At 33.4% G+C, this 14,817-nt stretch overlaps 1 protein-coding gene across 2 annotated transcripts in view; it reads right to left on the minus strand.

Annotated features, from left to right (window-relative positions):
* The window catches only part of LOC115879929, a 97,754-nt gene that overhangs the window by 10,696 nt on the left and 72,241 nt on the right, over positions 1 to 14,817 (minus strand). The window contains exon 2 of one of the 2 annotated variants that reach the window (XM_030896988.1): positions 9,563 to 9,655. The exons of the other annotated variant lie outside the window; for it this stretch is intronic. Coding sequence (XP_030752848.1) covers positions 9,563 to 9,655 — 93 coding nt within the window. The remainder of the gene's footprint in view (positions 1 to 9,562; positions 9,656 to 14,817) is intronic. 2 annotated transcript variants of the gene reach the window in all.

The raw sequence follows: 14,817 nt of genomic DNA on the forward strand, positions 1-14,817 counted from the left end.
CTAAAATCAGTTTTAAATTTTCCCCTAAAAATTCAGCTCCTGGTCCTGATGGAATCCCTATTTCCAATGGTCAAATACCTTCCTCCCAACCTCCTCCATTTTCTCTTAAATATTATTCATTATGTGTATTTTAATTCCTAGAAATGACCTACAAATGTAATCCTCAACCGGTTAAAGACGCCCGATGTTGATTTTTTGCCGTATCTACAATAAATTTGCATAAGCATGCGTTTACGTGCTTAAGAAATTAATTAAAACAAATATTCTACATTGTATGGCAACAATCAGATTAGAATGGAATGCTTATGAACCGACCGAGACAACTTATGAAGCAAAACCGTGAAAGATATGAATGAAAAAAAACCTGCAAAAATAAGGTTATTAAATCATTAACACCAGTATAAAACTACTAATTAATGTTATTTAATTATATACATTTATGCCAATTAATACATGTATGCTATAAAATATTACTTTTCGTGTCGTCTATTGTTAAGAGAAAACGCTCAATAGAAATTATTAATATAAAGCGTGAACTATTAATTAAAATATTAATAATATGGTGTATTTTTTACCAGGTTTTTATTAGACCTTAGTATAAGTAAACCTTAAGACGAAATTATACACGGTTTTCTTTAATTTAAATTTAATGTATGAAAATATATTGTGAATAACCGATTTGGTCATTTTAGACGTGTGGTCTGGATTTTTGGAAAGATAGATAGTTTTTAGTTTTTGTATTGTTATATTTTAAGAAAGTACAAAACAGTATTTTCTTTGTATTTAGGAATTTTAAGGAACATATCGAATTTTGAGTTTGCTTGCCATCAAAAAAATGTTTTTCTAACTTTTCTTGTATTTTGGGTGTTTCTTTTTTTGTGTGTTTGGTTTTTTCTTGAGTTAAAACGAGTTATAACTCATCATACAGTCTCAGGGCTTTAACAAAAGCCAGTATCTGAGACGGCTCCACAGAGGCCAGCTCTCCATCCTCGACATCAGCCGTACCAAAGTTCATGGTACGAATGGTCGTCGTCTCGGCGCACTCTCGTCGTCTCGCAGGTGTTCTGCTGTTTCCCCATTTTCCCCACAGAATCTGCATTCGCCGTTGTTTCTCAGCTTCAGCCTACTGAGGTGTTCGTTGAGGAGACAGTGTCCTGTTAGAAACCCCGTGATAATCCGAAGATTGTTTTTACTTAAATCAAGGAAAACCTTTGATTTTTCTCTGTCGTAAGTTCTGAGGAACTTTTTCGAGTGTCTTCGACCGTTGCGTTGGAGGACACCCATTCCAAGTTACGGATGGAGTCTTCCAGATTCTTCAATGCCATAGAAAGTAAAAACGAATAGTAGTTTTACATTAAAAAATATAAGACCCACAGAAAAAAAAGTTTGGCTTAAAAAACATTTTGTATAAAAAAAAGAAACTGAGAGAGTTCATGTCAGCTTTAATGTTACGAAAAGTAATATCCGCAGTTAATGGTTAAAAATAGAGATTCCTGAAACATTGAAATCATAAAAAATAAGAAACTCTTATGTCTCAACTGCAGATGAGACGTTCTGGTAGAACAAAAGAACGAAAAAGATAGTTACATATTAATAAGTTGTTTGACGCTTTTGTAGAACTCCGACGGCATATCTGCCGAGAACAATAATTTGTCGATGAAGATAAGTAAGAAAATAAAATTAATAAAGATGGCGGCCGCGTCCGAGACCGCAGACCATCGCTATAATAAATAGAGTAAGGCATTGCATGTTTTCATGGAAAGTCAATATCAGAAAAAGTTAACAAACAAATATTTCAAAAAACAGTATAGATATAGATGATTGTATAAGTTGCTTTAATTCCTTAGGGTCGTGTAAAAATCCAGCATCAATGATGCACATGTCCAAGAATCAGTCTACGAAAATGCTTTTATCCGGAATAATGTAAATTCTATGGGAAGGGGAAGACAGTCACCTATCTAGTGTAACCTTCTTTCTTGATTTATAACTCATAGTTTCGAGGCTTTGACAAAAGCCAGTATCTGAGATGGTTTCACAGAGGCTAGTTCCCCATATCAGATATCAGTCGTACTAAAGTTTATGGCATGAATGGTTGTCGTCTGGGCACACTCAATGATGAGACCAGAACTGGTGTTTTCCCGCTTTCCCCACAGAATCTGCATTCGCCGTTGTTTCCTTAGGTTCAATCTACTAAAATGCTTATTGAGGAGACTGTTCAAAACCCCGTTCGAAGATTATTCTTATTTAAATCAAGGAATATCTTTGATTTTTGTCGGTTGTAGTTCCCGAGAAATTTCTTCGAGTGTCTTAGACCGTTGGAAGATTCCAATACCAGGTTACGGATGGAGTCTCCCAGGTTCTTCAGTTCTGCTTTAGGTTGGTTTCCACTTGGGAATCAGAACAAAGTATCCCTGTTCCTGATTTGGTTTTGGAATTAGCAGTTAAGACCATAGCATAACGGGATATACTGATGAGTTACTTAATACTATAGAGATGCTAATTCTAAGACAGATGTAGATAATTGCTCCCAAAATCACTTATACAGGGTGAGTCTTAAATGAGTAGTATATTTTGACATCAGAAACACGTCTATGAGTTTTTTTGCGAAAAAAAAAAATTAAAATTTGAAATCTTTTTGAAAAAAGTTTTGTAAATTAATTTAATTTTTAGTTAAGAAACATAATATCTTCATAATAAGGCAACATAGATATAAGGAAATTAAAATAACTTTGGTTACACATCATAATACGACCACCAGCAAACTTCATAAGACGACGCATGGTGTCATTGATGGCGTGCACCGAAAGTTGTTTTAATTTCCCTTTAGTACCAGAGTAAGGATAGTAGACTAAGATTTAAGAAAACTCAGAAAAGATCCAGTGGTTCTCAAAATTTAAGTTAATTTTTTTTTAAATTTCAAAGTAAAATATCTCGATTATTTTGGACTCGAAATATTTGCACTTATTAAAGTCTCACCGTGAATAATAAATAACTATTGTATTGAAATAGTTCGATATAAAGTTTGTTTTTATTCAAGTTTAAATTATTGTCTTATTAGCAGGGTTGGCATGATTTAAATCAAATGATTTAAATCATGATTTAAATCGTGATTTAAATCATGTGATTTAAATAAAAAAAAATATATTTTGCTGAAACTTTATAATAAATCAAAAAATAACTGTAAAAGTTATAAAAATGTGTCATATAAAACTACAAAAAATATTACTATAACAGATATAATAGATAATAAATGGAAAAATAATTGTAAACGTTATAAAACTACATATTATATATAAAAATAACTATTCATCAGTTTAATTGTTGGATCGATTTTTGAACTAATTTCGTGTGAATTTATTAGACCGCTAAACGCAGGAATTTTAAAATTTATGTATAAGTGACAAAAATTCGCTGTTCGAATATATCATTCGCAGTCTGATGCAGAACTAGATTCTTCTTATATAGAGACTATATCTTCATTACCGAGAATCTACAATCGTTGTCAGAAAATATGTTCCTACTAATAATAATTCCTACCGACATTTTTTGATTTGCAGTAAGTACTTTACACTTTGACATTAGATAATACATACTAATTTCATTCTCGACTTAAGACTATTTCCGAACAATAGTGTATTGTTTTAGTTAGGAGTAAAAATTAAAAATTATACTTTTTTTGACGATGCCTGTACCTTTGAAGCACCATCGTAAAGCTATTCCGACGTTACAGGGAGGCATAAAAAGTACATTTTTACTCCGAATAGAACATACTATATTTTTAAACATTACAAATATTTTTTTAATCAATTTCAAACATTGCAAATAATGCAAACAGTAATCGAGCAACAATTTGTACACTCGTTGAATTTGATACCCAATATCAGTTTAATAATATATTTTTGTACTTTTATGCTTAGGCGTAACAGTGCTTTACTTTTATGTCTAGGCGTTAAAATGACAAAAAATAATACTTTTGAGACGTTTGAAAAAAAATTCTTTTGATCTGAAGCGAACGACTTTTATTGAGGAATATATATTGGTGACCGATGTGAAAAAATCACACACGCCGTAGAATTGTTAACGTTATCGGTATCGGGGTATAGATTTAGCTATTTAGGATAGGACTTTAATTGGAAATAAGTCCTAGTCGTTTGGAAATCCGATTTAAATATTGTTTTGAATTAAAATCAGAAAAATCTGATTTAAATAAAAAAAAATGCTGATTTAAATAAAAAAAATCTGATTTTTTTGATTTTTTTTAAAATCATGATTTTTTCCAACCCTGCTTATTAGGAAGAATTTTTTTTTTGCGAGGCTGTACGTTTGACATTACAGGCGACGCACAAAAAGTCATTTTTACCCCGAATAGCCAATTAAACCAAACGTCAAAAATAATTTTTAAACAATTTCAAACGTCGCAAATAATATTATATCCAGAAACTATGGCTACATTCGTTGAATTTGACACTTTATATCAGTTTAATTAAAACTCGTACTTTTGTGCTTAGGCGTGCTTCACTTTTATGCCTATTGTCAATCACGTCGCAAAAATTTAAACTTTTTTCTGACGTTTGAAAAAACTATTTTTTTTTATACAGAATTAGAAGCCTCAGAGCCCTGAAATAAATGTTTCTAGGTGGTTAGACGGTCTAAGGTCGAGGCCGCAGAGACGCTATAGGTCAGTCTTAAGACCTTTGAGGTGGTTTCCGAGCCCGCGCGCCGCGCTTATCTAGCACCAAGGTCGAGGAGGTGTGAGGAATTTTCGCTTTTTAATCATAAACCTGCGGGTATAATAAAACCGGGATGGGATAGATAGTTTTATGCTCAACTTCCCACTCGCTAATAATACTTGTAAGAAGCGAGAAGAGAAGAAAGAGAAAAAAATGGTGACTCCAGCTTCGCTTTCGTTCAAAATATTTTCATATTACGTAGTCTGGTACTATATAATCATGGATTAAAAAAATAAATATACAAAGAAGAAAAAAAAACAATTTTAATGGCAATTTCAGATGAAAAATACGGATTAATGCCAAACAACCCTAGAATCTTAGCCATACCGAGTGCGTCTCAAAAGTGGCTCACCTCTATAACTTTTTTATTTTTTAGATGAAAAATCGAGATTTAGTATATTAACATATGACATAAATTAGGATTGATTGACGTATTCAATTGTTTTTTGTCACTTCCTGTTTCACCGGAAAATGACTACTACTTTTAATTTTTAAATGGAACCCTAGGTGTTTTGTTGCTTTATTCCATAAAAAATGACACACTGAATAGAATGACATATCATATGTCAACTTTTGACATTTTCGAATATGGTTTATTTAAAATTGCTACATGCGATTCATAACGACAATTTGACTCGAAATACCAAGTGTGTGGTACCAAATTATTCGCAAAAAAATGCTTTTTTCAAATACGCTAATGAGCCACCCTTGTTCAATTTGAAAAAATTGAGATATGATTAAAAATACGATTTGGGCATCTTTTAACCGGCCAGGAAAAGACACGAATAACATTAGACGATCAAATCTATTTTTCCAAGGCCCTTTGATTAAAAATTAGTGTTTTTAACATATCCATGGCACTCTAGATTGAAATTTAAAATTCAATTTTGTCTTAAGCAAAAATGTCAAAAGTTGACATATGATATGTCATTCTATTCAGAATATCATTTTCTATCGAATAAAGTAAAAAAATACCGAGGGTGCCATTTAAAAATCAAAAGTTGTAGCCATTTCCGCTGAAACAGGAAGTGGCCGAAAAGAATTGAATACGTCAATCAATCGTAATTTATGTCATATACTAACATACCAAATCTCGCTTTTTTATCTGGTAAAAGAAAAAAGTTATAGGGGTGAGCCACTTTTGAGATGCACCCGGTATATTTAGAAAGCACAAGAAGGTACAGTATTTAAGATCTTTTTCAAGTAGCACGAGTGCTTGAAGAAATAACACATATCGGAGATTCTTTGGGTCTGTGCTCTAATATTTCGAAGACTTATGGTAAATGATTTTCTATGGCTTCAGGGAATATAATTGATAATCTGTATTTTTTCTCAAAATCAAACAACACAAACACACAAACATCGTTAAACATTGTTTTGTTATTTTCAATAATGTTGCCTAAACAGTATCTCTGTATGGTTGCTCAATTTGTACCAGTACGATATAGGAAAGCGGCAGGTTTATAGAGAAACCTTACGATAGTGTTGTAAGTATATCAAATGCTACAAATGAAGTTTGGAGACTTTGGAAATGCAGTTATTGGTCTGTAGACAGAAATATTAGTAGATGCTGATTTAAGGTACAAGTTGACCTGCAAAATGAAATGACAATATTAGTCTTAAAATCGCATAAAAATTGGCGCCGGGAGGCACGTATAGCCGCCCATACTAAAACATGTTAATAAAAAGTTGGCAGGCAGTTCTTTTAGTTTCAAAGTAAAGGAATTTTTCCAATTTTTTTTATCTCAAAAACTGCGACTTTGACTGATTTTGATGTTATTACAAATTTTGTTGCAAATATTATTCCTAATCTTAAATTGAAAACCGCGTTTCTCTAGCTACTTTAATTTTGGGTTACGATTTTTTAAAATGTTTAACCTCCTCCCATACCCCCTTACCAACCCCCCACCCCACTAAAAACTAATGGTGAGATTCTCGGGTGCCACAGTATTTTTGTGCTAAATTTGGTTAAAATCGGTTTAGCGGTTTTTGACAGACGGACAGACAGACACCATGAAAATATTTTGTATTTAGGTCATTTATGACCCAAATAACTCATTTTGAGTGAAATTAAAAAAACTTTTTTTTGCCGATCTTAATAGCCTACCATACCTGTTGGTATGGTCGGCTAAAAATGATGGTTCGGAAAATGAATTTATGATATTTTTAAACAAGTTTAAGCATGATGTGATTTTTTAAACCATACTAAAATTATGGTTAAGTATGTACATGTCGATGTCTAGAATAATAGATATAGGAAGCCTAGTTTCACGACTTCAGCAACCACTTTCCTAAATCGTACCATTTGCAAGGATCTTGAAAAATTAATAGGTATTTCTGATGAAAGAGATCAAATTAAATATTCTCAATAAAAAGCAAAATTACACAGACCGGAAAAAAATGTTTATAAACTTTTTTTATAGCGGTACAATTTAGGCTATTTCCCCCTATATAGAAAATAGAATTTTACTTAAACATTTTCTATTTTACAATACCCATTTTCAAACCGCAATAAATAATGTTTTAATTAGTATTATTTATAATATTACTTTCTAAATAGTTAACAAAAAAAGAAAAAGTTCTGAACCCACAGTCTAAAAGTCTAAATCAATTCATGCAATAGATATTGTTAATAATGCGTAAATTAACATTAAATTTATTATGCAAATGTAAAATAGATATTCTCATACACCAACAGATATACACAATTAGCCAAAGACACGAAGAAACTACGTCAGCTGATATGTTGCAGAATATAATAATTATTGTCCTTTCTACGTATATGGTGGTACTTGTCCGTGTCCACTCGAAACATCCATAATGGTATTTGTTCTCGACACTTATGCGAAATACAGTTTTAACACATTCTAGTAGAGTAGGAGCTAGAGATGGACAGGATCCGATATTTTAAAAGACTCGGGTGTGGATTTACATCAAGCTTCATGGACTTACATCTAGGTTTCAGTTTTGCCATAATAATTTGGCTAATAAGCTGTCGACATTGTTATATACAGGGTGGCCCATCGAAAACGTTCCGCAAGGCATACCGGCCAGAGTAATTTTTTTTTCAGAAAATTCAAAAACACGTCAATTTTGTTTGTGAGGGAGACAACTTTTGCCCCAAAAATGATTGCAAAATCTTCAACCCTCTAAGCGGGGGTGTCATACCCTAACTTTTTTCAAATGGGAATTAAGGGGGATTAAGTAGCGCAGCAATGAAAAGAGCTTTCTATTCTCTATATTTCCCCGCTTCGTTTTTGAAAATCGGTCGAGGCATTGAGAAAATATGAAGGATTGAAATTTGAAAAGTTTATTTAAACATTTATCAGAGTAAATGATAAGGATAAATTCCTTCGACCAATTTGCTGTTTTTTCTTATTATTTCCAGATATTTACGCATTTTTTCACTTGCCACAAGGTTGAACCATCAGATGCAGTAGTTGCGAGATAGCTGTTCTGTGACTTGTACGTTGAAGTTCTTCTCAATATCGTTAAACTTTTTAACAACCATGGTGTACTCACTTGCAGAAAAAGTGGAACTAATCGAACTTTATTTAAAAATAATGAATGTATCGAGTTGCGCACATATTCAACGAACGCTATCCTGACAAACACCTTTATGGCAAAATTGTTCGCGAGTTAGCAGCAAAATTTCGCGAAACTGGTTCCGTTATGAATATAAAGAGGCAGAGGGAAAATCATGTTGTCAATGAAGCTATGGAGGAATTCGTATTGGGCCCAGTTGCCTTGGATAGTACGCTGAGTACAAGAAAATTAGCCAATGAGACCGGCGTGAATCGTACAAGTGTCCAAAGGATTTAAAAAAATCACAAGTTCCACCCTTACAAAATTCAGTTGGTACAAGAACTCAACGAAGACGATTTTCATCGTCGCTTGCAATTTTGTGAAACTATGAGTGAACGAGTGGCGAATGATAATAATTCCCTATTTAATGTGTGTGTTTTCGGATGAGTGTACTTTCTTTTTGAACGGTGTTGTTAATCGGCACAACTGTCGGTACTGGGCTGAGGACAACTCCAGGGTTTTTCACGAGGTGCACACACAAAACCCTTAGAAATTGAACGTGTGGGCTGGTATTTTTGGAAATCCTATTGTGAGTCAGTTTAACGATATTGAGAAGAACTTCAAAGTCGCAGAACAGCTATCTAGCAACTACCGCACCTGATTGTTCAACGTGGTTCAACCTTGTGGCAAGTGAAAAAATGCGTAAACATCTAAAAATAATAAGAAAAAACAGCAAATTGGTCGAAGGAATTTATCCTTATCATTTACTCTGATAAATGTTTAAATAAACTTTTCAAATTTCAATCCTTCATATTTTCTCAATGACTCGACCGATTTTCAAAAACGAAGCGGGGAAATATAGAGAATAGAAAGCTCTTTTCACTGCGGCGCCACCTGACCCCCCGTCCCAAAATTTGGTGGATGACACCTCCGCTTAGAGGGTTGCAGATTTTGCAATCATTTTTGGGACAAAAGTTGTCCCCCTCACAAACAAAATTGACGTGTTTTTGGATTTGTTGAAAAAAAAAATACCCTGGCCGTTATGCCTGCACAGTATAAATCATCGATAATTAACACAATACATATATAGCTTCTACAGGGGTACTACTCATGCACAAGAATTATTATTTATGAAAATTCAACTAGCAAAACTCTTTTTTTAATTCGGTTATATTTTTAAATAAAATTTAAAGATGTAAGGTTTTAAAGACATTTTCTTGCTAGTTGGATTTAGATAGGTACTTTAGTTACTGTAGCATCTTCATGCAAAGCTTTTTTGTACTACGCATCCATGTATATGTACACACCTGACAAGTACCGCGTAGAGTAGTACCCCGGTGGGCTGGTGTAGTACTGGTAAAGGCGAGTGTAGCTGGGCGGTGCTGGGTACAACGCCACATCTGAAAAAGGTAATATATACAGGATGATGTGCTGTGACAGGGCTGAAAAGCTTAAAGGTGCAAATAGAAACAAACCATCACCAAAGGTTTATTACCAAATGAAATAAAATTATTTATTATCATAACTTATATCTAAATATACCGGATGTTCCAAATGCGGCTATCACCATTGGGATCTCAGAAACTGTAAAAGATATAGGGTGGTTTAAATTGGGGCAAAGTTGCTTGTCAGTGAGCCTAAGCCGTTTAGTAATTGAACTTATCTGTGTCATTTCCGGAAATATGGCAGAAAAACTGCAATTTCCGGTTTTTGTTTTTACTTCTTCGGAGTTTATTTTGACAGTTGGAAAAAATCTATAAAGACAATCTTAGAGAAACTTTCTTTTGGTCATTTGATGACAACAAAAAACATTTACGGTGTTTTGACTTTCTGTAACCCCCATCTACTTTATTTTTAAATAGGTTTTTTTGTTTATTTTTTAGACGCTTATTGAGAAGATTCTCGTAAGAGGCAATGTGTTGGAGAGAGATGGGTATACAGGTCACGTATACCCATCCTAAAAAAATAAACATTTTTTAGGTAAGTCCGTTCCTCATTGAATTATATACCGAGCTGGTCATCGAAACTGCGTGGTCTGGATTTTTAACGTGCAAGACAATGATGTAGACAGCTTAATGTAAAATCAAATGTAATAAAAAGAGATAAAAGTTGGGTTGATACATTTTTTCTATGCGGTATTGCCGGATTTTGCATCAAACTTTCACCTGTTAAAAAAACGGTTAAAAACAGTGTTGTCGGTTAAAAAACTGGCAACACTGTATGCCTCTTTTTCTTTTGTTTCTATCTGTTAAACAGTCATTTATATTTATCTCTGTCGTATGCACTAAAATACAGACAACGCACTTTCGATGACCAGGTCGGTATATACATATTACTCTAAAAAATGAAATAAAGAATCCAGGTCTCTATTAAAAAAAAAGAAGTTGGTAATGGTCTCAGAAAAATGAAACGTCTTATTTTTTTCCGTAACATAAAATGAGATGACCGTTTTATGTCTGTAGGTATATGGAGTTATGTATCATAACTCCGCGAGTTTTTGAGCTACGAACTTGAAAAGACAATTGCAATTTAGTTTTAGAAAAATAAAAAATCACCTTTACAGAGATTAAAATTTGATTGAAAAAATGTCATAGAAAATTTTTTGCTTAGATTTCATCCCTTTATTGGTTTTTGCAATTAAAATGGGTGATTTATTTTTCAACCCCGAGAAAGGGTGGCACTCACCCCTGAAAGCAGACATCGCTATTATGTAACTTTTGTTTCTTACATATATCTCTTTACACTGTTAATTCATGTCAATCGATGCGGGTGTCAAGAATTCGGAGGTAATACTTCGCTTACTGGCCTAAAATATATTTAGCTATGTAAAAGAGTGCGAAAGCCTTATCTTTTCAGTCACTTTTCCCCGGCCTTAAAAGAAAGCGGACAACAAGAATAAAGAACGAGCAACGTTCTAGCCGCACATATTTATTGTTTTAGTAATTGCAGCCGGTCGTACACCATAAATTCATCCCATGACACAACAAAACGCCGATTGTGTCTTAAAAACAACCACTAAACCGAGCGTGGGTGGAAACCTTGCTTCTTATACTCCTCGCTGATTCACAAAATGATAAACAACCAGGGAAAATACTAGAAAGCCTGTTTTAAAGACGCAAGTCTTTTTCATTTTTATCTTTTGCTTATTTAAAAGCTTTTACATTTGCTTTTTGCGTAATTTATGTTTGAATTTGCAGCGTAGTTTACCAAGAAGAGATGCTAGATATACTTACCCCTTAACGGCTACACTGAATAATTTTCCTTTAATCCCTACAGCCACAATTAATAAATGCCAATAACTTTCTTACGGTGGAGTGTATAGACATATAAATTATATTTTTAGGTCGTGGACAGCGAGTTCGTATCATTTCGTACAAAAATAGAGATGCTACCACAAATGTCTTTACTGCACGGTTGTCACAAATATGGTCATACGTGTATAGGTGTGTGTGTGTGAGTTAGTTAAAAATATATACATATAATAGAAACAATTGTGAATCGGGAATCAAATATTATTTAAAAAATGACGCGGTAAGTAATAATAAGTAAATTTTCACATATTTTTATACTCTCAGCAATTTAGACATATTTTTCTTAAGCACTGTAGACAAATGGTTTTTTTTACAAACTGTACAGAGATGCTCCATGTTTCATTTTATTTTGTAAAATCACATAGAGCAAAGACTTCTCATTTCTATTTCTAGTTACTGTATTCCGGAAACTTCGGCAGCATATTCTGCAGATAAAAATAAGTTCGTATAAATGTATGTCCCAAAATGCTTAGTTTCGGAAATACAGGGTGTAGAAGTTTCATATTTATTTCAATTTTATCAAAATAACTAGCGTGTATCCGCGACTTCGTTCGCGTCGAATTAATCATTTATAATGGTGATGATAAAGCAAAGCAAGAATTTGCCATTAACATACAAATTGGATAAAAATTTTTCACATTTAAGTCAGCATGAGAAAAAACAATATGGCGATATTATTATATAACTTGGTAATATTTGAGGGGTAGTTTCATCTCGTTGGACTTTGACTTTCGAAAAATCCGTTTGCCAAAAATAAGTTTATCACGTCAGTTCAAGCAGAATCGTGGTTAATAAATTACCCAACTTTTTGGAACACCCTGTATGATTTTTTTAAAAATTTCAAAAGATGGAAAAAAACAAAATTAATTATGAGCCGTTTTCCCGAAAGACTAACCGTTTTTTAAATAACAAATATTGTAATATTTGATGGGCGTTTTCACCCTCTTGGAATTTGAGATTCTTCATAAATTATTTGGAAAAAATCGAAATAAAAATGAATTTTCTACAGCCTGTATCTCGGAAACTAAGCATTTTAAGACACACATTTATATGAACTTTTTTACTTATTTTTATCTGCAGAATATGCTGCCGAAGTTTCCGGAATACAGTTCGGACCACCCTGTATATTGATTTTCTAACCGCAACTTCTCACCCTATGTCACAATATCTCACTTTATTTCTGATATATTTATATAAAATTTCATATATACCCGGCCTTTCCAGTGGAAGTATTTTATCTATAAATACCTAATAGTTTCAAGTTCAAAAATTATTTTTAAGAATTTAAATCAAAATTCTTAAAAATTATTTTTGAACTACGGCTTAACACTGTATCAAACGGCACTGAAATCCTAGATCGTAATACTTACGTGGATAAGTAAATCACTATGGAATCACTGTCGCAAACATATCAACGACTTCCATTTATCTTTATTATACTATTTATATTATTATATTATACTAACTACCATTTATATTATTATATTATACTTAATTTAATTTGGAAAATGGAGGAACTATGCTCGCCAATGACTAAAGAATATAAGGGCATGTAACGGCCATATACGGGCTGCAGCAGAATTTGTGACCTTAGACACCATTCTTTTGATGGTAAACAATGAGTCATCATCTGGTCACCAGCGACAATTTTAGCGATTTTTAATAGTTTGTGTGTAGTGAAGTTTGTATAAACTTTATTGCAATGGTGATTAGTTGTCCAGCTTTCAAGTGTAGAAGCAGCAGCGATAAGAAAAAGTCATAGGTAAATACACAGTCCGCTCCACCTTTTTAGCGTTTTTTTAGTTTTCTTATTGAATACGATAATTATTTTTCTGATATTATATGTACTTGATGTGTCCTATACGTCGATACTAGTTTTGTACCTTTTGTTAACATTTTAATACGTTTTTTTTCGTAAATAATTAGTTTGATACCAACATATATACCATAGGCGTAGTCAAAACATTTATTAAAAAATATAAATATCTCTTCAAACAGCTAGGTTATGAAAAATATGTGCCACGGCACTGTTTGGTGACATCGTCACAATTTGCTTTCGGGTGTTATTTGTCCTTGGATTCTTTAGTCATTGATGCTCCCATCCTATCAAGGTCCAAAAAGACAATAGGAGTTACAGTGTCTCCGGTATAAGGCGGCCTCTAATGTTGAGAAAAAGAATAATTCTTTAAAAATGCTAATAATTACTTGGAATACGATTTCTATAGAAAAATTATACACAGATATATGGACATAGGATCAACTAGACACAGATTTTAGGGGGCTCAAGTCTTTTGGGGGAGCTTAGGTCACTATAAGATAATATTGATTTGAGGTTAAAACTAATTTTATACGGGAGGCTAAGCCCCTCCTAGCCCCGCGCCACTGGAAGGCTAGTTTAAATTTCTTAGTACAAAAACTAATAATAAATAATATTTCGAAATGGTTAGTTTCACGAATTATGTCCATTTTAAGCATTATTTAATAAAATATTTCTAGTTGTTCGATATTGGATCGAAAAACGCGAGTTTCCGTTCGATCCTTCCGCAGATATATACCGGGGAATGCAAAATATTTAACTGTTTATGCCATTTTTGCTGGCCACGGCCGCGTATATTTAGTACCGTTTCGTGTTGTTGGTTGACGTGGTGCCGTCCTCTGGGAGAGTTTTTGCCACAGCGAAAGGGTACTGCCTGGCGAGTGACGCGACGCTATAAAGAAAATTCGAATATAATAGCCGGGAGTGTCGTACCTAAACAATAATAAGGAAGTGTTTTGGTGTGTATAGAGAGGAGAGTGACGCTTTTTCTTTTAGGCAGAACTGTAGCTAACAACAAAAGAAAATTTCTCGGGAAGGATTAGTCGTTTGTCATTTTCGCTGCATTGTTAACATAACAGACTAGCCAGCGTTTTTTTTTCTAATGGTTTAATAATGGGCATTCTTCTCAAATAAGAATTCGTAGGTTCGCGACAGCGAAGTATTAAAATACAATGGAAACGATTTTTTGAAATATTTAACAGATGGTCGACAATATCTATTATTATATTTATAAAAATAATCTATAGAAATTTTAGTTGCAATCATGTAGGAGGAGCATACATTTCTAATTAAATATAGACGTTGATTAAAGAAATAAGAATATACGCAACCTTATGGGCGATTTCGTGGCACAAGACCTGTCCGGGATGTAGCTGGCGTTACCGTCAGCCTGTCCGAGAATTCCGAGATTTAGTTTAAGTCTGAGCCGCTGGGC

Source organism: Sitophilus oryzae, unplaced genomic scaffold (assembly GCF_002938485.1).
Source record: "Sitophilus oryzae breed Bouriz unplaced genomic scaffold, Soryzae_2.0 scaffold_1590_pilon_pilon, whole genome shotgun sequence".
NCBI classification, from domain to species: domain Eukaryota; kingdom Metazoa; phylum Arthropoda; class Insecta; order Coleoptera; family Curculionidae; genus Sitophilus; species Sitophilus oryzae.